At 40.7% G+C, this 20420-nt stretch overlaps 1 protein-coding gene across 7 annotated transcripts in view; it reads right to left on the bottom strand.

Annotated features, from left to right (window-relative positions):
- Positions 1–19919, bottom strand: part of IFT57 (intraflagellar transport 57) — a 72325-nt gene extending 52406 nt beyond the window's left edge. For 2 of the 7 annotated variants that reach the window (XM_044441708.1, XM_044441707.1), the window contains exons 1-6: positions 19647–19918; positions 13601–13763; positions 9057–9175; positions 7389–7479; positions 5404–5472; positions 4509–4628 (exon numbers count right to left, since the gene is read on the bottom strand). In XM_044441708.1, the coding sequence (XP_044297643.1) occupies positions 4509–4628; positions 5404–5472; positions 7389–7479; positions 9057–9175; positions 13601–13763; positions 19647–19810 (726 nt within the window). In that variant the 5' untranslated portion in view covers positions 19811–19918. Of the gene's footprint in view, positions 1–4508; positions 4629–5403; positions 5473–7388; positions 7480–9056; positions 9176–13600; positions 13764–19646 lie in introns of all 7 variants that reach the window. The other 5 variants (XM_044441706.1, XM_044441709.1, XM_044441710.1 and 2 more) reach the window with 5 other exon arrangements.
- Between the last annotated feature and the right edge of the window lie 501 nt (positions 19920–20420).

Genomic DNA, 20420 nt, shown 5'->3' with positions numbered 1-20420 from the left:
GAAGGGAAGCAGAGCAATTCAGAACCCCTTGCCCCATTTCCCTACTGTCCTGCCCCCTCTTAACAGCGGTTGTGAAACGGGAGTAAAGGGAGCAAGCACAGAAGAACACATCATCCCTTCACCGGCCAGTGCAATTATGCTGGCCAGCTGGTGGTAGGGGTTGCTTTCCCAACTGGTAGCCTCCCAGAAAGCCAGGGTGGAAGCACCCCTCCCCCACCTGCTGGGCAGTGCAATCACCGTCAGACCCACTGTCAGATTGGGAAGACCCACTCTTCCCTGTGTGAGTGGGGCATAGGAAGGAAGTGGTGTGTGGTATGTGGGCTAGGTGGTGCCACTGGTGACACCTGGCCCACAACATCTTCCAAGCTCTGAGCAGGACTTGAGGAGGGGTATGTGGCAGGCACAGGCTCACTTCCTTGCCCCCACTTGGTGTGGTGCCTGCAGGTATCTTGCCAACTGAGCATGCAGGACTGCCAGTGGGTGCAGCATGTTTGACTGGCTCTCCCCAGCTAAAGCCACTCTGTTCACCACTCTGGCAACCCCACCATCCATTCCTGCCAATGCCAAGGAGCAATCCTGCTTTCCCACCACTGGCAACAGCACAGAAACACAAAGCAGATGCCAGCTGCCAAAAGACTGGGCACTTCCAGCGGTTGTCAGGTCTGATATTCTGAGCTTCCACAGTGTCCACTGGAATGCTGGCAGGAGAACTAAGGGGGGAGTGTGTGCCTTGGGACTCTCTTTAATTGGGCCAGCAGGAGCCTCAAGGCAACTTTAAGCTCAGGGCAGCTAAGTGGCCACCTTTGTCTTAAAGTACCACCTGAACCTACCCAGTATGGTCTTTTAAGATACTGTGGTACTTTGCTCTCTGGTCATAACCCAAATTGGTTGTGAGTCAAGTCAAATTTTTCCATAAGGTTCAATGTAAATAAGGTTAATCCATCCATTCTGTAAATGTTTTTTTTTTTTAATCACAGGGAAGTCGGGCGCAATTGTGGGAGCGCTTGTGCAGGGAAGATGGGCATGATCATGGACATCTCCCCCCACAAGCGCGCCCACACTCATCTTCCCTGCACGAGCGCGACCACGGCCATCTCCCCACCCCCAGCAAGGCCACAATCGCAATCATCATCTGATGCGGAGTTCGCGACTTGAGGAAAAATTTTTCTGAAATTTCTGTTCGTGACCCGATTTGGTCAAGAACTGAGGCGTTCTTGAGCCAAGGTACCACTGTACTATAAGTATAGAAGCAGGCAAACTGCAGATTTCGTTTTTCCCTCAGAGAAGTTCTGACAAAGGCATTCAAAGGTGTTCCAGATCAATCAAGGGGAGAAAGCAGCAAAAAGAAATCCCATTATTTGAATAAGGGAAATAACTGGGGTGGGGTGGAGGGGAGACTAGAAAATTCCAGATATGAGTCATCCTGACACCTCTCCAGACTCCTTCCTGTCCCTGTGAGATGTCCCAACTAGACAAGCAACTATTCGAATATGGAGAATGAGCAGAGGGAGAGGTGTTGATTGCCTCTGCCACTCCTCCCACTCTGCACTGGATGATTGTAAGCCTCTAAGGTCAGGGGCTTATGGGCATCAACAAAGGACTGCATCTTTAGTTGAGACAACCAAATCAGCAATGGACATATTAGGAAGTAAAATTTTATTTGTGATATTCCAAAAAAGCACCAATGGGACTTAGAAATGCATTGGATATATGAAATATAATCTCGAGGTTTCACTACTTTGCAGCCCAAAAAGATAGCAGAATCCTAGAGAGGAAAGGCAGAAAGAAGAAAATTGGGTGGAGAGAGCCCTATTTTTAGCATGCTTGAGTGAAAACAATACAGGCGGAAATCACAGTGAAATATCAGTAGCATGTTTAAACATAGCTATGAAAGTGAAAAGTTATGAGTAAGTGGTAAATTAAGCATAAATGGTACTTGTACCTATGTATCTGAATGGGTACAATTCTACTACCATGGAGAATGCACTGAAGGAAAAAAATTGGAAACCAAGATGTGGAGGCCCAACAATACGAGTGTCACAAGCAGTGGTGGGGGTAGATTGTGCATATATGCAATGCAAAAATGATAATACTATCAAATGATGGTAGAGCTGGGAGGGGGTGCAGTAGAATGCATCAGCTCCTGCCCCCACTTAAAAAGAAAACCCTGCTGCAGGAGATCAAAATGAGGACAGGGAGAGCTACATAGAACAGTTTGCACACTGAAACAGTGGCAGCAGACTTACTGCTCAATGACAAAATACAGAAGTCAAAAACCACTGCGTGCAAATAAACAAACAAAACCTGATGCCAACTTAATACTAGACATATGGCTTGAACATCTAGTTCCTCCTCAGGGGAAACTGTCAAACAGTTCAGCTAATATTTATTGCTCATAAAATATTGATCTAGTCTAGACTGGATCAACTTTTTAATGAACATGTGAAAATCTAAAGGTTAAGAAATCCAAGTGCTCCTCTTAATAATCTATTTACACTACATTCAAAAAGATACTTATGTTTAAAAAGTGGAAACATGTTTAAGCTATAACAGAGGTACTATATTTGCAGATGCTCATTTATTTTAATTACTCTGTTATCAGTTAAGTATCTCTAACAACACTTCATATTCAGCAGTGAAATTTTCCAGAAAATTGGGATGTGGAACCATAAAGCAAGAAATGGAACCATTAAACATTGTAGTACTTCTTGTGAACTAAAATGGATTAGAATGTGACACATTTAGCTAAGACAAACACAACCTGCTTTACATTGGAAATGACAAACTCAGAAAAAATGGAGGAGCTCTAAGGCATGATGCAGCATAGACAGCAAAGGTCTAAAATGCAAAGTTCAACCGACCATCAGTCAGAATTCTCAGAAAACCTATCAACATAACCATCATTCAAGTCTATGCTTGAACAACAGAGGTTGAAGAAGAAATTGAAAACTTATACATATATCCAAGAGGAAACTGGTTATACTCCAAACCATGACAAGCTGATCATTGTAAGTGACTGGAATACAAAAGCAGAGTACTACAAAAATGCTGTGGAAGAATTTGGCCTAGAGGGTCAGAAAGAAAGCAGGAGATTGTCTCATAGAATTCTGTGAAGCCAACCATCTGTTTATTGAAAATGCATACTTCAGGCAACTCAGACAACTTTACACAAGGACATCACCAAACAGCCAATTTAGAAATACACTGACTACACAATCAGAAGCAGCAGATGTGGAAGTGCATTTGGGTTGACAAATTAAGACCAGGAGCAGATTGTGGTAGTGACCAGGAACTATTAATATCAAAAATCGGAGTAAAGCTGATAAAGAAGACAGAAACAAAGTGCCAAAAATATGATTTAAATAAGGAATTTAAGGAAACTAAAGTTCACATAAAGAACAAATTCCCATTACTCAGCTCAATTGTCTGTGAACCAGAAGATCTGTGCACTGTAACCAGAAACATTAGGGAAGAACACAAAAAGACAATTCTTGTAGCAAAAAGAAGGAGGGGTATGTGTTGGGGGGGCAGGGGGTAGATTAAAAAGAAACACAAGAAGTAGAAATTCTGACAAATAGGGCCAGCATCCTGAATGCCACTTTTCAGAAGCTATCACATACAGATAAAAAGAATGATCACAACGGCCAGTGCGAAGAAATAGAAGAGTACAACAAAGAAGAAAAACAAGGGACATCTTCCAGAAAATCCAATAATCAAAAGGAAATTCAAACCTTGATTAGAAATGCTGAAATAACACTGGGAGAACATACAGTCTGATCAGGATAAAATAAAAGGGAAGGTGGAAGCAATATAAACTATACAGAAAATATAAAAGGATGGCAGACTCCTTTGAAGAGGAATTCTAAGAGGAAGAACATATAATATTAGAAAGTGAAGTGAAAGCTGCTCTGAAGGTACTTGGAAGGCAGTACCAAAAAAAAAAAAAAAAATTCCATGCTTCAGAAACTGAATTGGCCCAAATCCTAACAATATGTCAACAAATATGGAAAACAAAACAATGGTCCACAGACTAGAAATGTACAATCCAATCCCCAAGAAAGGAGGTGCTAAGGAGGCAACACTTGCTGGAGACAACAAAAAGTTACAGGAAGAAGAAGGGGAAGACCGATTATTTATTTAAATTTCTAACTCGCCTTATCAGCCATATAGCTCCCTTGGCAGGTTACAGCATATCAGATGGAATAATTCCATAAAGAAAGTCATAGCCCTGAGTTTACAAGAACTAAGCAGGGCTGTCAAGGATATGGCAATCTGGAGGGCATTCATCTGCAGGGACAACCTAATGGCACAGAACAATTTTACAGAAGAAAAAGCAACTGCAAGCTTAAATTCAGCAGATCCAGAATGTCTGCTCAAAGTAATTTATAATCTGTTAATTACAATCTGAGTTTTCAAAAGCATATATTCATACACTAATAGCAAGGTGGTTTTTTGGGAAGTAGGTTTACTGATTTAGCAGCAAAGCAGTATAATAAGTCATTACCCACCTTGTTATCAGTTCTGATTGTAACTTTCAACTGGGGAAGAACTCGTTCCACTTCAAGGTTCCATTCAGCCGCATCTACTGTAGATTCTAAAATCTCTTCTTGCTTTGATTCAATCATGTCCTTGCAAGAAATTTTTATGAAACATAGTAGCACACATTTGTTGTTCAAATTGCAATGTCCCATTGTCCTGTACAGAACATACACTCCTTACACCAATTCAAAAATCTGCTATACCGTCACAAGTGCTGAAGACAAAGCTATTTAAAACTTACGTTACTACTGTTTTCTCAATGATGACAGGACTGCAGCAGTGCAAGGATACAGGCCAGTCAAATGCATGACAAGCTAACTGCAACATCATTGCTATTTGGCAACTTCCTGTAAAAGTCATACAAGACTCTTGTGCGACTTTACTAGTTTACTAAACACATCAGTATAAGAGCTTTGATTTTCAGGGATGTAGGTATTAAAAGGAGTAAATGCCTTCTTTATGCCTCCCTTTTTAAATATATAAAGAGATCACAAGATTAGTAATTCATTGTGCATTCAACATTTCTAAAGTTGGTTATATTGAAGTTTAACTGGCACTTTAAGATACAGTCATACCTACTACAATTGTTTCATAAAACTAATGGCATGTGGGTTTAAAATAAGAAAAGTACCAATCATATGGCTGAATTCAAAGAGACATGAGAGGAACTCACTAATGCAAAGGAGTTCTCTCCATCAACTCCCAGTGTCCATTCCCAAAAATCCACACATACAATTGCATGAGGGTTCAAATACAGACAGCTGCAGGAGGAAAGGCAACTTTAACGAACAGAAATACCTTTCACCTACACAAGACCAGCTTTTGACCCAGTGTTCAAAGGTAGCTGAATAGCAAAAAACTTACTGATTTGTAAGTTTGTGCCTTTAAGACATTCAGATCAATGTAGTTTTCCTCATTGTCTGTCTCTTCTTCCTTAAAAATATATAAAATATTATTTAGCAAGACATGCAACATTGTGATTCAAGTATGGTTTTCTGAATGCTATCACAAGCTTTCCCAAAGTAAACTGAAGTGTGGTATTGGCATCATGCAATATACTCCCATAGAGCTCTTTTATAGCCCGTTTTACTACAGCAACTTTGACTTTTTTATATTAAAACACTACTTTTTTCTAGTTCACAGAAGCTGTTTACAACCATTCCTGGCTATTCTCTAGGCCTGTGTTTGCATGGACAATACAACATAGGAATTAGGTAATTGTGGATACAGCTGACAGCAATCCCTATGATTGTGACAGCTGGAAAATTGCTGCTGAATTAACAGAAACTGCTGCCAGCTGTATCAGTGATTATTTTTATTTGATATAGTAACATTTGGCCAAGTTACCATGTGCCTGAGGATGGTTTGTACTGCTAATATATAGAGCACACATTCTACTGTACTGACCCTTAGATTTGCAGCAATTTTGATCCTGTATTTCAGCAGTCATGAAAAGGTGCCAAAGAAATAAACAGTTTAATGTCAACTGGAATAGCATCAGTGAAGCAACTAGAAAAGATCCCCAAGGGTAAGGACATTTCACTTGAGAACAAGATCAAGATCAGCCATACTACTGTATTCCCAATCATTACATATGGGTGTGAGAGCTGGAGAGTGAAGAAACCTGACAAGAAGAAAATGGATGCATTCAAAGCATGGTGCTGGAGCAGAGCTTTGCAAATACCCTGGACTGACAGAAAGACTACTGAGTGGGTCCTAGATCAAATCAAGCCAGAATGTGCCCTGGAAACAAAAACAAGGAAACTAGGGCTGCTGTACTCCAGGCATATAATGAGAAAACAAGAATCACTGGAAAAGACAACTATACTAAGGAAAACTGAAGGGAGAAGAAAAACAGGAAGATCAAATATGGGATGGTTCGATTCTATAAAGGAAACGATAGCACTGATTTTACAGGAACTAGGCAGGGCTGTCAAGGACCGGGCATTCTGGAGGGTATTCATTCATAGGGTTATTGTAAGTCAGAGACAACTTGACAGCATGTAACAACAACAATGCATTAATTTATTGCTTTAATCAATTTTAAGTGTGCCCAAATGCCAACTTGAATGACATTTTTTAGTAAACAGGCAGGGAACAATCCAGTAAAGACCAGGTTCTTTACATGTCAATACTGCACTGCCACAAAGGGATCTGGGACACAGAGAGGGGGTGGGTGAAGGAGGAAGATGAAAACAACCTAAGAATTGAGGAACAAAATGATTTGTTCAATCATCTGCTATAACAAACCATGGTTTAAATAAGTCATTTATTAGCATTGCACATCAATCAGACTGGAGTGGACTGCATGCAGAAAGAGATGGGGAAGAAAGAGAGACACATTTCAGTACTCCCTTACATTTGAAAAATGAAAAGCTCCAAGCATGCTGGAGGTTTATGTTTGAGCCCAGCCTAATGTACCTCAATGGATTTTACTTGTGATTTTTCCTGAGATGTGGCTCACCTTGTACAAGCCATTCCAGAATCTCTATTACTTCATTCTGTTCCATGTGCAGCAAGGCCTAGTTGGTTTTCTACATAATTAAACTGTGCTTAACCTATTTACATCAACAAGTTAGCCATACTAGTTATACATGTCTTATCAGTATATATCAATTTAAGTTGTAGCATTTGATGCACAACAAGATTACAAAAGCATATACAGGCTTTTCAAGGTACACTGGGGCCAGAAGACAAAACCACCCCTTTATCTTGTTCTCTCAGTTGTATTTTTGTTGCAATTCTATATCTAAGGTTTACTTCTGAGTAAATGTAGGACTTAACTGTTAAGTATAGGTGTTTTGTTTAAATTTAGCAAAAATAATGTCAACAAAATTACATATATTTACCGCAAATATTTCTTCCACTTTATTAAGAGTCAGTTCAGCATCATCTTCTGTTATTGCTTCTTCTTCTACCTCCTCTGTTGGATACATGGGCCTGAAACAATAAATGCAATCTTGTGAGAATGTATAATGATACAGCAATTTGTATTTCTTCTCAAGTAAAAAATACAGACATTTTTATGGTATTGCTAGGCAGTATCCCACTTACTTGAAAATCAGTCAGATCTGTCAGTTTATATATTGTAATCACCCTTTTTCAGATGTTTATGCTTAGGCAGCATGTACACACTAACTCTTTGGATGTGGTAAAATAGTAATGTTAATAGCATCTGGTGACTTCAAGAGTCACCATTTCTTCTTCTCCTTCACTTACACTTTTCCCAACCTCTGCTCTGGGAAATTCCCCAATGCTTCAAGAAATTGATACCTTTGGTGTGTTCTTGAATACTCCATAGCCTGTTTGTCTCAGTGTGCTTCCCTTCCCTTTGGGGAAGTGTCTGTTTTGATTAAGTTTGGTTGTTTGGGGTTGAATATAACACCATTAGAAGGATTGTATTGTACAGTACACTGAGTGTGGGCATGTCTGGTGTTTCCTTCTGAAGTCTCTGTTTGGCTTGTAGACTTGCAGAAACCAGAGCTGGAGAGGTCTCATTCATAGGTGAGCATACTGCAAGACCGGGACTGTAGCTGCCTTTAGTTCTAGTAGTCATTTTATTTCTTGTGCTGTAGAACTGGTGTGTAACTATAAGCAAAGGGCAATTTAGAAAGAGTTGCAGCTCTGTTCCATGGTAGATATATCCATGAGTCCACAGCATCCTGTCTGGCTCCAACGTATACAGTAGACTGGGACAGAGATGTATAGATTTTTCATGGTTAATGCACAGTCCTAGATTTGCAGGGAGCTGCATGTAGTGTGCATTGAGGCTCTCAAGTCCATTGCAGATGGAGCAATTAGGGGCCAATCATCTAGGTTAGGATATACTCTAATCCCTTGGATGTGAAGCTGTGCACAGCCATGAAGAAGAACTTACAGTTCCTTGTTTTAACTGCTGTTCTACCTTACTGTCTGTAATGGATCTCAGACACACTATCCAAGTTTGTGCAGACGTGGAAAGAATGTGGTGCCTGGCCATGAGAAGCTCAGATTAAAATTGTTGCTCAGCTAGGAATGTTACAGGATGGAATCGTACAAGGTACTCTCTCTCAACCATACATGTCTGAAAAATTGTTAAGATGAAAAAATGAGATAACACACATTCCAGTGTGAGCTTGCTAAAAGGAGGATGGGATAAAAATCTTATAATTGGATAGGTGCTTAAGATTTTCACAAAATGATATTGCATAAACTGGTCAACACAACAAGAAGTAGCCTTGCTACATTCCAATTTTCCCATGTCAGATTCTTCAAGTTCACTTGCTAGAAAAGACACACCATGCATGCAACAGAGGCAGTATCATGAGGAGGATGCCTGGGTTTCAGTTGTAAAAACATAGAAAATGAGGACTGAAAATGTGTGGAAGCTTAGGTCTATGCCTGGAAAACAAGAGTCATGGAATTTATAGCTATGACCTGCATGGATTGTTGTGCTGTTGTCATTTTGTACAATTAGCCCTGGAGTTGCTTAAAATACAAAGAGAAGAAACAGAATCAATCTTATTAAGCCATCACACCTTTTCCAGGCAAAGGACGTGTATTTCAAGGCTTCTTCTGCTAAACAGTCAAGAACATAGCATGCTTGTTCTCCATAACCCGCCTTTAACTTTGAGGGAGGAAAATCCACAGATCTTCCCTGAAACAGAAATATGCATATTAACAGAAACTTCATTGCACATGACAACTCATTAAGGTTTGATTCAAATATGTTTACAGGATAAAAAAGCAATTTGCATATGTGACTGAGTCACTAAACATAAACGCCAGCCACAGAAATTACATATGAACTTGGATCAGTTCAAAGGCAGTACTTTCCAAAGAAGTCAATTCATAAAACTCAGGGACAAGAATCAAATGATGAGAAATTAAGTGATGCTTGTGCCAATGGTATCTATGGCCATCACAATCATGATCTAGCAAACTGGTTTTAATTTTTGTTTTCTATCTGCATGTGCTGACCAAATGTGAATTGTACAAAGCGTAACATAGTTCTCCTTGGCTTTGGAAATATTTTCTAGCAATAGTTTGCAAGTACACTACTTAGGCTGCCATTTTTATTTTCTTGATTTCCTGTGCATGCCTGGAAGCTCGAAGAAAGGTTTAAGTTCTAAGCCAGAGTAGGCAACTTCTGGGGACTGCTTTACATACCCTGAAACCAACTGGAATCCCTACGCAGCTTAATATGCTGCTGTCCCTGAATCACATGGATGTCTACCACAATAGCAAAATTTGATTGTGACTGACAAGGAAATGGGGAGGGGGAAGGTAGTCCCCAATAAAATGGCAAAGGCAGTTGCATGTGGCCCACATATTGCCCATGAGTGTTCCTAACCATGTTTAGTACTAACCATGTTTTAATATGTTAAAACTTAGCCACAGGGTCACTTAAGACATGAGATAGTGTCCACATAAGCATTGTTCCTAGGAATTGCTAACATTATGTGAATCAAAAGTTATAGTACAAAATCAACTTCCCACCATTTACTTGCAGCAGGATTGAAATAAACTGGAATTAATCATTCCTTTACAAAGAGCTACTGTTGAATCCACCCACCTGTTCCAACAGAGAAACAGAATAGCTCTTGTTCATGAAGCGGGAGACTAGCAAGGCCCTGTCACTTTTTTAAAAAAAAAACTCCTGTAGCACTATAGCATGACAAACTGTACTTGTCAAAGTTTATTTTGTTTATTTTCTATACAGCCCAACAGCCAAAGCTCTCTGGATGGTTCACAAAGCACATAAAAAACTCAATAAAAGATACATTGTATAAACAAAATTAAAGCATCATTAAAAGTTTACAATACAAAAATTAAAACCACATATTAAACCATACATATATGTATTTTCATATGTACATAAAATAATTTAAAGAAACAAACAAAATATTCAGGCCTTTCAGCCCAGAAGCTATTTGAATGCCCTGCAGTAGAGGAAGTATGTGGCACTGAAAAGATAGTAAGGTTGGCACCAGGCGGACTTCAGTGGGGAGCTTGTTCCATAAGTGGGAGACCATCACCACTGAAAAGGCCCTTCTTGTTGCCACCGAGCCTCCCTCAGGATGGCAGTTAGAGATAGGGCCCAGAGCTTGATTGCAGTGTCAAGGAAGCAGAAGGCTGGGAGAGGCGTTCCATCAGGTATTGAGGTCCTAAGCCATGTCGGGCTTTATAGGTCAAAACCAGCACCCTGAATTGGGCTCCGAAGGATACAGGCAGCCAGTGCAAGAGGGCCAGAATTGGTGTTACATGAGCAGATTGTCTGATCTGTTAATAGCCTGGCTGTCACATTTTGCACAAGCTGCAGCTTCCAAACAGTCTCCAAGGACAGCCCCACATAGAGTGCATTGCAGTAATCTAGTTTAGAGATTACCGGAGCATAGATCACTGATAGCAAGCTGAGCCACCAGGCAGCTAGTGGAAGGAGCTCAGAGTCACTGAAGCCACCTGGGCCTCAAGTGACAAAGTTGGCTCAAGGAGCAACCCCAGGCTACAAAGTTACATCTTCCACACAATTGTTTAAGAAATGTATTAAAAAATTCCTTACTTCCATTTGATTGTCCTAAAAGTGAAATGGTGGACTGGGTTGATTTTACAAGAAAACTGCTAATATAAACTAAAAGTGTATCAGGCATGGCCTTAATGGAAGTATAAAGGCTTTCAAACAAGAAATGAATATTATGACCAGTGTCTCACAATTGAGGAAGTAAAAATAAATCACTTATTTTCCCACCCTGCGTGTGCTGGTTATATGTTGCCTAATTACCACAACATACATACAGTCCATTCCTACATATGTCTACTTAACAGTAATCCCAATTTAATTCAACAAGTTATCATTCATATGCACATGAATGATAAGGCTATCCATAGCTACCAGTATCATTGGATTATTTATTACTTCCAGTAACAGAAGTAGTATGCTTCTGAATACCAGTCACTGAGGAGCTAGAGTCAGATGGTGTGTTATGCTCATGGCTTGCCTGGATTGCTTGGATTCCCACAGACATCTGGCCACTATGGCCATTCCCACTATGAAAACAGAATGCTATAGTGGTTTTGGATCTAGCTCTATCTGGGTCTAACTGAATCTTCCTCCCATTCTTTGACTGACAGGAAAATAGAAACATAGAAACAGAGTGAGTCAGAAGGGGCCTCCCGGGCCATCTAGTCTGACCTCTGGCACCAGCCGGCTCCGCTCACAACATGCCCACCATGTGCATGTCCAGCCTATCTTTAAACACCCTCACCAATGGGGCCTCAACGACCTCTTGTGGAAGCCCATTCCACACCCTCGGGGTCCTAACTGTCAGGAAGTGTTTCCTGGCATCTAAATGGAACCTTGGTTCCCTGAGCTTTGCTCCGTTGGAGCGCCTCCTGCCTTCCTCTGCAGGGGAGAACAGGTCTCTACCCGTCTCCATGTGACATCCCCTCACATACCTGTATGTCGCCAACATATCCCCTCTGAGTCTCCTCTTCTCCAGGCTGAAGAGACCCAGTTCCCTCAGTCTCGCCTCATATGGCATCCCCTGTAAACCGGCCACCAACCTTGTGGCCCTATGATGCACTGACTCTAACCTGGCTATATCCTTTCTGTAATGAGGGGCCCAAAACTGAACACAGTACTCCAGTTGCGGGCACACCAGAGTCGTATAGAGTGGTAGTAATACCTCTCTTGATCTAGAAGGCACACTTCTGGCTATGCAACCAAGGATGGTGTCTGCCCTCTTGACCACTGCATCACACTGCTGACTCATGTTTAGCCTGCAGTCAACCAGCACCCTGAGGTCCCTTTCACAAGTGCTGCTCTCCAGCCACTTGTCACCTAACCTGTACTTATGACTCCTATCCCTATGCCCCAAGTGCAAGACCTTGCACTTATCCACATTGAACGCCATCCTGTTGTCTCCTGCCCACTTCCATAGTCTGTCCAGATCCTTTTGGAACTGGAGTACCTGCTCCTCAGTTGTGGCCACTGCTCTAGTTTTAGTGTCGTCTGCGAATTTGATCAGCGGACTGTTCACCTCTTCTTCCATGTCACTGATGAAAAGATTAAACAGAATCAGCCCCAGGACAGAGCCCTGGGGGACCCCGCTTGTCATTGGCCGCCATCCTGATGATTCCCCACTAACGGTTACCTTCTGCTTTCGGTCAGTCAACCATGCCCTAATCCACCGGACAGTGCTTTGGTGTATCCGAAAACTCCTCAGTTTCTCCACCAGGATATCATAGGGTACTTTGTCAAAGGCCTTGCTGAAATCCAGGTATACCACATACACTGCATCCCCTCCATCTAGCCATCTTGAAACCTTGTCATAGAATTCCACAAGGTTTGTCTGGCAGGACCTGTTTTTGCAGAAGCCGTGTTGTGTGGCTGTCAGCCTCCCTTCCATATCTAGCCTCACTAGATCTCTCTCGATTAAAATACTTTAAGGTTATAACAAGAGTAGTTTCATCTTTAGAGTTATATTTCTAATTTTAATTTTGTCTGCAAAATCTATCCAATATATGCTCATATTTATATGCCAGTACAAGAGGTACAAGGATCAATCTTCCCTCCCCAAGGGCCACTCTGGGCAAAGGAAAAAGTTGGTTTGCCACTGAAATTCCACAGCAAAACAGTGCATAATTTTCAGTAGTGTTAAAATAGGTTGCCGGCTTGCAAGCTATATTTGGCTATTTAGTGTTCCACAGATGCTACAGAATGCCATCGTTTAATTTTGTTCATTCTGGAGGTGCAGGAGAGCTTCAGTCAGCTTGCCTGTTGATCATACCTATTGTATGCAATACTCAACTTAGGGTATGTGCCCTCTATAAGAAGACATTATTGCTAGATAGTGCTCACTTTATTATGAAATCTGGCCACTCAAATTTGTGTATCAAAGTACTCTTCTAGCTCCGGACAATGTCTGGAAAATGGAGTAGTCAAGTAAATACAAGTCAACCAACCCTCTTAAAGAAATATAACTCTGTTGTAGCGTCAGAGAGAACTAGCACATATGGAGTTCACAAAGTAATCATGAAGGCCAAAACATTTTAAAAACACAAAACTAAGTGGTCCACTTACAAATGAACGCAGCTCTGAAAGTATGCTGGATATTGTTGCATTTGGATCGTCATATTCTTGTGGTTGTTCAAAAGGATGTCCTGCTTTATTAATCAGCCAGGCGGCAAGGGTGCAGAACATATAAAACTGCTCACCAGGGTTAATAGGCAATGCAAAGTAGTGCCTGTTTTAAAAGGAAAAGAATGTGATATTAGCCTGCCTATGTGAAAAACTCCTGCCCTCTTTGTTAAGGAACAGATCTGCATTATTATAACCTTCTATGCCCTCAAAATTGCTTTCTTCAAGGATGACATTTATAGGGCTGGTATTTCACTGACAGGCAATTTCCCAGATGGATGTGCTCTTTTTCTCTCTCCCCCCCCCCCGCCCCTTTTCTTCTATTACTTTACGATCATAAGCCACAACTAACTGTGTCTTCATGTATGTACATACTAGAGAATATTAATTTGAGTCAAAGGTTTTAAATACAATTAAAAAGAGTCTGCTCGCTGAACATTTGATTGTCCAAAGGGATTCAATTATCTGCTCATTTATAAAACTTTCTGCTGCTTGACCTTCCTTAGAATACAACACTCATATATTCAGTGTTTAAAGAAGAGAAAACTATTTTATCAAGACTGATACAAACAGAAATTATATGAATTGCGGGTAGGGAATGTAAAACATTAGAAACCATCTCCACAGCTATATGCATCATAATCTCCAAGATCAACACAAACAGTTCACGCATTTAACAGAAAGTACCCCCTAAACCAAATCTTCCATAAGCTATTTTCAAAACAACAATTTTAGCATTTAAAGACTGTTTCTATCTAAGCTGATTGTTGGAGGCCAAGATTATACAAATCAATACCTGGTAGTGTTAATACTGGTGACAGTTTAAGCAGTCAATTTTATTTTAATTGATTGTCAATAGCATATTTAATATTTGTTGTTAAATCTATTAGTAGCCACCCTAAGCTTTCAGGATGGGTAGCCAATCCATCCATCCATCCATCCATCCATCCATGTGCTTCAAAGAAACAAAATGAAGGCAGTATCAGAAAGGGTGATATCCAATTTTTGTGTGAAACAGTCGTTTTTTATATTTGTAGCTCCTTGTTTATTTTGGCACTACCAGCCATGCAAGGTAGGGTAGGTATAATACCCCGGCTCAAGTAGCCAGAAATGAATGAGAAGAAGCTTTTCTGCAGACAGGCCAAAAATGTGCACTATTTGTGTTTGATCTTTGACAAAGGCATTTATAAAAGTTTCATAGGGAAAGCAACTGCATATTATTGACTTTCCCATTCCATTTCTGACATGGGCAATTATTTATTTTTCGATTTATATCCTGCCTTTTTCCTACAGAGGGCTCAAGGCAGCTTACATAATTCTCCTCCTCCATCTTATCCCCACAACAACAACCCTGTGAGGTAGATTGGGCTGAGAGTCTGTGACTGGCCCAAAGTCACCCAGTTGGCTCCATGGCCGAGCAGGGACTCGAACCTGGATCTCTTGAGTCCCAGTCCCATGCTCTTCACCACTACACCACACTGGCTCTCCTAATTATCAGGTACAATGAGTCATGAATCCATCAGCCTCTTATGTTCTACTTCCTACATTAAATACAACTTGCATGCAACCCCTTACACATATATTCAAAAGTAAGTAAGTAAGTATAATTCAAAAGTAAGTCCCATTAGGTTCAATGGGTTTGTTTCCAGGTGATGACTGCAGTCTTAGAATGAAGCCTGTAACTCAATATAGGTAAGAGACTCCTGTAAATAGGCCAATGTCTTCTGGTGAAAGCATGAAGAGTTTTATGACATATTTCTCCACTAAAAGGTGGAAACATTTCCTTTTGTCTCTTTAGGTAACACTTGAAACTCCCAGATGATTTGTTTAAAAAAAAAAAAAAAAGCTATTTCCGTCCCACACTTGAATTTCCAATCAGTTAAATACTCTTAGTTTTAAAGATAATGGTACCTCAGAAAAAGGATGCTGACCACGGACTTATTATAAATTGTCTTGACAAATAATCTTCTTATTAGTTATTATGGATTTGTATTATCTTAATCAGATTCTGTTACCTGCAACTACATATACTCTATGCTCAGGTTTCTTAATTGTCCTCAAGGTATAATGAAAATGAAATATACTGCTATTTTGTTCCAGTAAAATAATTTTTTAAATTTAACATACAGGACGTCTCCAAACAATTGACACCATTTCATAGTCTAATAACATAGCCAATTCTAACTCAAATGATCTCAAATTTTAAGAAAATGTGTAAAAACTAACTAATGTTAGTTACACAATGTAATGCAAGACATGCTACAATGTGTTTGGCAGGAGGTGGATTACCGACTTGATGTGTGTTGTGTCACAGGCACTGCATATATTGAACATTTGTGAAGCTTTGTGAAATCGGTTATAAAATCTACATCCCTTTGAATCTCTTGTTCAAATTTTGATAAATAAATCTTTTATTGTTCAACATGAAGCCTATTTAATTTCATTTGCCTAGGACATGTAGTTACTCAGATATTCACATTTCAAATAATGTCAAAATGTTTGGGACACCCTGTATTATAGATGTTTTTTATATATATATATATATATATATTTCTGCCAACACCTATCTATGACTGCAAGTTCCACTTATGTGAGTGGAACAATATCTAAGCTCAAGTGAGATCATGCTTCATTTTCTTTAAGTTAGAATATTTCAATCTTTCTATTTCACAGACCAGATGAGATGATCTGATATTGGTTTTATATCCTGGTTTGGAGGGAGCCTTTAAACCACAATTTCTTGGTTCAGACATCACGATATACTATCATTTTAAAAGTAAAACTACTTTGCCAAAGTCGGATGCGTGAGGAAAAAGAGTGGTGTGAAGCCGCATGCAGAAACCCAGCTCACCAAGATAATGACCACTGAAACAAGCTAGTCTCTCACTGTACATTTTCTTCAAGAAGTCTTGAAAATACAGACATAAAAAAATTAGTTGTGATAGCGTAAGAAAATTCAGACAGGTCTGCACAAAATCTTTAAAATCTATGCCAATTTACATAATATGCAATCCATTTCAATTATATTCGGGCATCCATGCAGGTTGTAATTTGAGCTGAGGCTAAATTGATGAAGGAAATGAGTACTAGACTATGTACACTGAACACTAACTTATGTAATGGGTTGTCACAAAGAGCTGCTCAAGAAAAAAAGTAACTCTCATGGAAAGAGCAACCTTATAGCCCCTAGGTGAGGATCCCAAGGGGCACAGGATAGCTTGGAAAACTTGTGAGGATGAAGACAGCGCTTTAAGCTTAGAAGGGGAGGTTGGCAATCTGCCATCAGCCCCCTCACCCTAGCAGCCAAACCAAAGAGAACTATGCTTTCCATGGTAAAAAAACATAACTTTTCAAGAGCAGAAATGGGGCATTCCAGTAGAAAGGGAAGGGAGATAACTGAAGAGGCTAGGAATCAAATTATCTTGATCCTCCTCCACCCTCCTTTTACCCCCATTTTCAGCTGAGCTAAAAAGCCTGCCTAGTGAAAACCAGGAAAAATGGATCACTTCCACTGCTCCTCCTACCCTGGTTTCAGCCCAACAGGGCATAGAAAACTTGGAAGCCTCCAAGCAACAAGGCCATTAGCAACAGGATTGTACTCTAAGGTAACTTTTTGTTGCTGCCAACACAATCCAAGGCACATCCCATAGTAGACATTACAGCATGAGACTACAATATACATATGCCACAAGTATGACAACTAGGAATATCTGTTTAAAAACCTTGGTAACTGAGTTAGGAATCTATACTGTCTTTAGCATACTTGCAATACATAGCTTTCATCTAAGCCACAAAAGGATTTAGTTAAGTTGTGAAAAGCCTGGCAATTAAATGATTGCCAAAAAGCCAGAGTTATAAAAAGAACAGTATAACAAACTACATTAAATAATATAGGGAATACTTTTTCTGATGTTTCCTTTTCTATAGATGAGAATAATTGAAAATAAACCCTTTAAACTGAATCCTATAATGGAGAAAAGGCTACAGCTCCTAGATGCCAGCCAGCCATATAAACCTATAACCCTTTTTCCTTTCTAAACATGCACAGGATTACACCTTGAAAACACGAATACTGTACCTCAAAGTTCTAGACTGTAGTGTTGGACTGTAATCCAACATTTTTTCAATGAGAAAATGTTGGATTTCTGCAACTTCAGTTTACTACTCAGAGCAGACTCTTAACTATACTATACTCTTAAATAGCATTTACCTCTTTAACGATAACCACTAAGCCAAGATTCTCGACAAATTTGCCATTCATAACTTGATATTATATTTTTCATCTGTTCCTACTGTCTCCTACTAGTTAGAAAGAACTTTACTAGAATTCAGGTTGCCTTACGCTGCTAAGCAAAGAAAAAGGTATTGCATTGGCTGCTTTTATGCTTCCAGCCCAAAATGCAAGGTGCTGGTTTTAACTTATAAAGCCTTCCATGGCTCAGGACCACAATTCCTGTTGGAGCTCTTTTCCCAACCATGATCTACCCAGACACTGCACTCAACTCTGAGGGAAGCATGAAAGCGGCAACAAGGGGAAGGGCTTTCTTTGTGGTGGCCCTCCAACTGTTGAATAACCTCCCCACTGCAACTTGTCTGGTACCAAATCTGTCATCTTTTCTGCACCAGCTTAACATGGCTCTCTTTTCTGAGCTTATTCAGCCAACCCAGGAGTTTGAAGAGAATCAACAGATGTCTGCAGACTCACTGTTTTCTTTCTCCTTTTTATTATTCCTTGTTGTCTGTTTTTTATTATCTGTATTTAGCTGTTTTAAACTTTTTAAGATTTTTCTGCTTTATGATATTTTTATTTTACTTTTAAAGACTGTATAAGCTGCTCAGAGCGCTTTGGCAGCACAGAATAAATAAATAAATAAATAAATTCAATATTACCAATAGGTCCTATGATCTAGATACATCTAGAGATACAAATAATAGAAAGAAAAACTTGGAGGCATGGTACACCAAGGGAATAAAGCCATTATTAACATACAGTTACTCATACAAAGACCAATTCTTCCAGATCTTACTTGGAGACGACCTTTCTCTGATACATATTCATTGTACTGCCTCAACATACACACCTCTTAGTACATTAAGGCCTGGAGATAGAATGCTGTATATAGAGCACCTGAAAAACAAACCCTGCTTATTTATTAACATAAGAATGCATATTATTAGCTTCCCAATTTACAAAAAGTCTGACAGCTAAAGCAAGATATCCACCAGCTGAATCCCTAACTAAAACCTCAGGAGACCTACACAGAAGTTTACCTACTCATCCTAATGTGCTAAATAACAGCCACCCCAAAGGCTGTTTTAAAATAAAAAAGTTATTTTATCACTAGCAATGCTTCGCAGGTGACCTCTAAAAGGCATATACCCAAAAATCATGACTTGAACATAATTAAAATTACCAGCTCTTATACTGCTGTTTCTTAAGCAGCTCCACCAAGTTTATCACAATTTACTTTTAACTTATTAGCTTCTCTATGGCAGTTTTGCACAGAAAAAGTTATGCATGGTTAAAGCACACGAAGCATATACACACCACAAACCATATGCATGTAAAGAGTTCCACCAAGCTCAGTGGGTTTACTCCTAAGACTCTTAGGAGAGAATCTATGCGGTATTCATACATGAACCGGCCTGTGGTCCCATTGTACGTTTTCCTCAACAACCGCTGAAAAAATTCGACCCCCTAAAATTCACTTAGGAAAACCTACACTGTTCAGACAGATGTGCACAAACGCTTTAAAATCTGTGTCAACGTGCATAATCCGCAATTCACTTTCATCACATTTGAGCTGCTTTGTCTTAATCCACCGTATTCTCCTGCACGTATGAACGAGCCCCGGGGCCCCCATAGCCACGTGAGCAGTCCGTGGGCGGGACCAAGTCGTACCGTCGCCGCGACCAGACCGGGGGCTTCGTCTCCCCGTACTGCCCGACTCTGAAAGGGAGGAGAGCCAAGGCATGAGGCCTGTGTTACCTGGAAGGCGGCCTCATGTTGTGGCTCCGCAGCGCCGCCTCCTCCTCGTAGTTGAGCAACTTCAGCTTCTCCAGCAAATCCTCCATCATGACGAACATGTGATAAGCCGCGCCCGGGCCCCGCTCCGCCGCCGCATCCCCTTCCTCGGCGGCCGCCATCACCATTCCTCGAGCCCAGCAGCCTCCCTCCGCTTCCGAGTTGCCAGCACAACAACACACAGGGGCCCGGCTGGCCGCTGCCGGAGGTAACCGGGGAAACAAGCCCCGCCCATTCGGAGCCTCGCCCGCCAATCGCTTGGCCTAAACAGCCGTCCGTGATGGGGCGGGCCAATCGTTTCCTGCCGAAGGGATTGTTGGCTGCGCGTAGCTGGAACGAAGCTGTGTCTCCGTCCCACTGCGCAGCTCTGTCCGCGTAGCTCCTGCTCCGTTCCGTCTCCTTCCGGATGCGGTAAAATACCGTTAGCAAAGAAAGTGAATTCAGTCCGTTTCCCCGCGTCCCACAGGTAGAATTGGCCGGGAAAGCTGGAGAGAACACAGGGAGGAGGAATGTTGGAGAAGACGGGTCCATTCCTGAAAACTGTAAATAGAGCTGATTAAAGTCACCCTAGCAAGGTTGTATGCTATCGACAGTAATGACGCATGAACATCCACTGGACCAATCAAGCCATCTTCCCGTTTTTATTTTACAGATTATACAGCACTAATATGCATAATTCCTGAAAAAGGAAAGGAAAGATACAGCTATTCACAACAAAGGCGGTGATGGAGGAAAGGT

The sequence above is a fragment of the Varanus komodoensis genome, unplaced genomic scaffold (assembly GCF_004798865.1).
Source record: "Varanus komodoensis strain SLA01 unplaced genomic scaffold, ASM479886v1 scaffold4, whole genome shotgun sequence".
Taxonomy (NCBI): domain Eukaryota; kingdom Metazoa; phylum Chordata; class Lepidosauria; order Squamata; family Varanidae; genus Varanus; species Varanus komodoensis.
Note: the sequence above shows the minus strand (reverse complement) of the source record. Positions and strands in the feature narration are given on the sequence as shown.